We start from the raw sequence: 2,354 nt of genomic DNA, 5'->3' as shown, positions 1-2,354 counted from the left end.
CAGAGTCTAGGAGCTGCCACTGAGAAGGCTCTGTCCCCAAAGCTGCAGAGTGTGGATGTGGGAATGGATGGGGGTCCTGCAGCCCCCTCAGCACCACCCCCTCCCCCTTTCCACGTCCATTCACGATGTCTCGCAGACCCCACGCAGCAAGCAGGATATGAACCCAGCCCTCTCACTGTCCGCTCCTCGCAGCAGGACCTTTAAAAACCTTAATATGAAATAACACACACACACATGACCTCCAGCTGCTCCCACCTATGCTGTTGGTTCGGGGCGTGCACCACTTCAGTGTGATCGTCTCCTTCAGTCCGTTTTCTCTCGTGCTGCTGCCGGCCATATGCAAGTCTCCTGCAACACACAAAGGGTCACATGTTAGGTGTTCATTTCTGAGGACGAGTGGATGAATACAACATGTACACACACACACACGCAGGATGTCGTAAAGACTTCTCACCGCTTTTAAAGAACTCCATGTGAGCGTCTCTGTGATGCAGGAGCTCCACGTCGTAATTGGCCGACGTGTTGGCGTGCTGCTCTTCCTGCACATCCGCAGAAACAACAACACATACAGGTGAGTGGGGTGTCAGCTGTTCTAATGTGCTAACTAACACACACACGCACACGCGCACACAAACACAGGGTCAAACACACATAACACTGCTGATTTCATGTTCCGAAGGGTAAATGAAAATGAACAAAGTAAAACAAAAGAAGCTCTCTGGGTGAATAAATATGATTTCTACTCACATCAGGGACTAGTGTTGAATGCATGAGTCTTTAAATTAGCTAAATACTTGTTGACATAAATTATATATTTCCAAAACCAGATTTGATATACTGGGCCTGATGCTTAATATGCTGATTCGAAGCTAATTTGAAAACTTTCTACACCTAAAATAAAAGTTTTAGATGGACTAAAGGGGGAATCATTACACATATAACGGGTCAAGTTTAAAACTAAAACTAGTTCAATCCAGACAGCACAATGAACCACAACAAGACACTAGAGGGGGAGTGAGTAGGAACTGATGGGGGAACAGAGACCAAGGGGGAACTTTGGATAACTTTTAAAAGTTTAAAAACACACAGGAGAGGCAACGCTGGTCAGAGAAGTTTGGACATAGAAACAATTGAATGAAACATTCAAACTCTGCATTATTTTGAGCAGTTATGTCAGAAATATTATAAAAATCGGTGAGCCAATGTAGTCCAAGCTTGTTTTTAATGACAAAAAGTGAATTTGAGGTGTGCAGCAGACCGACCAGAGTTGCCCCGTCCTTCACTGGAGCCTCACCAGAAATCTGTAGACCAACTGTCACATCAAAACAAATGAAAAGACACTGTGTCTGCCTAGCAACAGCAGAGCTCCAAACATACACTGTGTACACTATGTGGTGTAAAAACTCTGACCCTCCCTTTCATGTGTGTGTGACAAGAGTACTAACCTGTTCGCAAACATTTAATGTGGGCTAGCAAAACAGAAAATACAGCATGAAACCAGCAGCAGAATCACAGTCAGATCAACATGCAGATGAGATAAAACAAAGTGGGGATGGGTAATTATCGGTGAGGGCGGGCGCATACGGAAAGATAAAGCAAGCAAAAAAAAAAAAAATGCGTCAAGGCTGGAATGGAATAATCAAAAATGATGGTTCACTGCATTCTGGATGTGATACGTGTGTACTAGCAAAAGATTGTACGAGTCTAAATGGATTTGAATGAAGTCGAAGCATGTGCATGGTCAAGATGAAGGGCAGGAAGCCCCTTACCTTCATGGGGATGTTTGTGATGGTGGTGGAGGCCAGGTCATAGTGCTGCTGGACCAGGATGTTGAGTTTGGTGGCGAGGTGGCGCCCCGCACGAACCGAGTGAACCTCGCTGGTGAGCAGAGAGGAGATCTGAGGGGAGCGGGTGAGAGGAACACACAGGGTTAGAGCCAGCAGTTAGTGCCATGTTCAATCAATCAACCAACCAATCAACCAACCAATCAATCAACCAACCAATCAACCAATCAACCAACCAACCAACCAATCAATCAATCAACCAATCAACCAACCAATCAATCAACCAACTAACCAACCAACCAACCAACCAACCAATCAATCAACCAATCAACCAACCAATCAATCAACCAACCAACCAACCAATCAATCAACCAACCAACCAACCAATCAATCAACCAACTAACCAACCAACCAACCAATCAATCAACCAATCAACCAATCAATCAATCAATCAATCAATCAACCAATCAACCAACCAACCAATCAATCAACCAACCAACCAATCAATCAATCAATGTTTATTTATACAGCCCAATATCACAAATGTTACATGTGTCTCAGTGGACTTCA

General features: G+C 44.4%; 1 protein-coding gene across 1 annotated transcript; it reads right to left on the bottom strand.

The window, feature by feature from the left end:
* Positions 1-176: 176 nt before the first annotated feature.
* On the bottom strand, positions 177-1,943 carry LOC104942962 (protein asunder homolog; the record flags this gene model as incomplete). Its single annotated transcript, XM_010768276.1, has 4 exons — positions 1,770-1,943; positions 1,446-1,469; positions 455-539; positions 177-348 (listed from the first exon to the last, which is right to left on the bottom strand). Coding segments are annotated over exons 1-4 (287 nt in total), but the record flags the coding sequence as incomplete, so codon positions are not given.
* Positions 1,944-2,354: the final 411 nt, after the last annotated feature.

This window comes from Notothenia coriiceps, unplaced genomic scaffold (assembly GCF_000735185.1).
Source record: "Notothenia coriiceps isolate Sejong01 unplaced genomic scaffold, NC01 NC01_scaffold00005506, whole genome shotgun sequence".
Taxonomy (NCBI): domain Eukaryota; kingdom Metazoa; phylum Chordata; class Actinopteri; order Perciformes; family Nototheniidae; genus Notothenia; species Notothenia coriiceps.
This window is presented reverse-complemented; position numbering and strand designations above follow the sequence as displayed.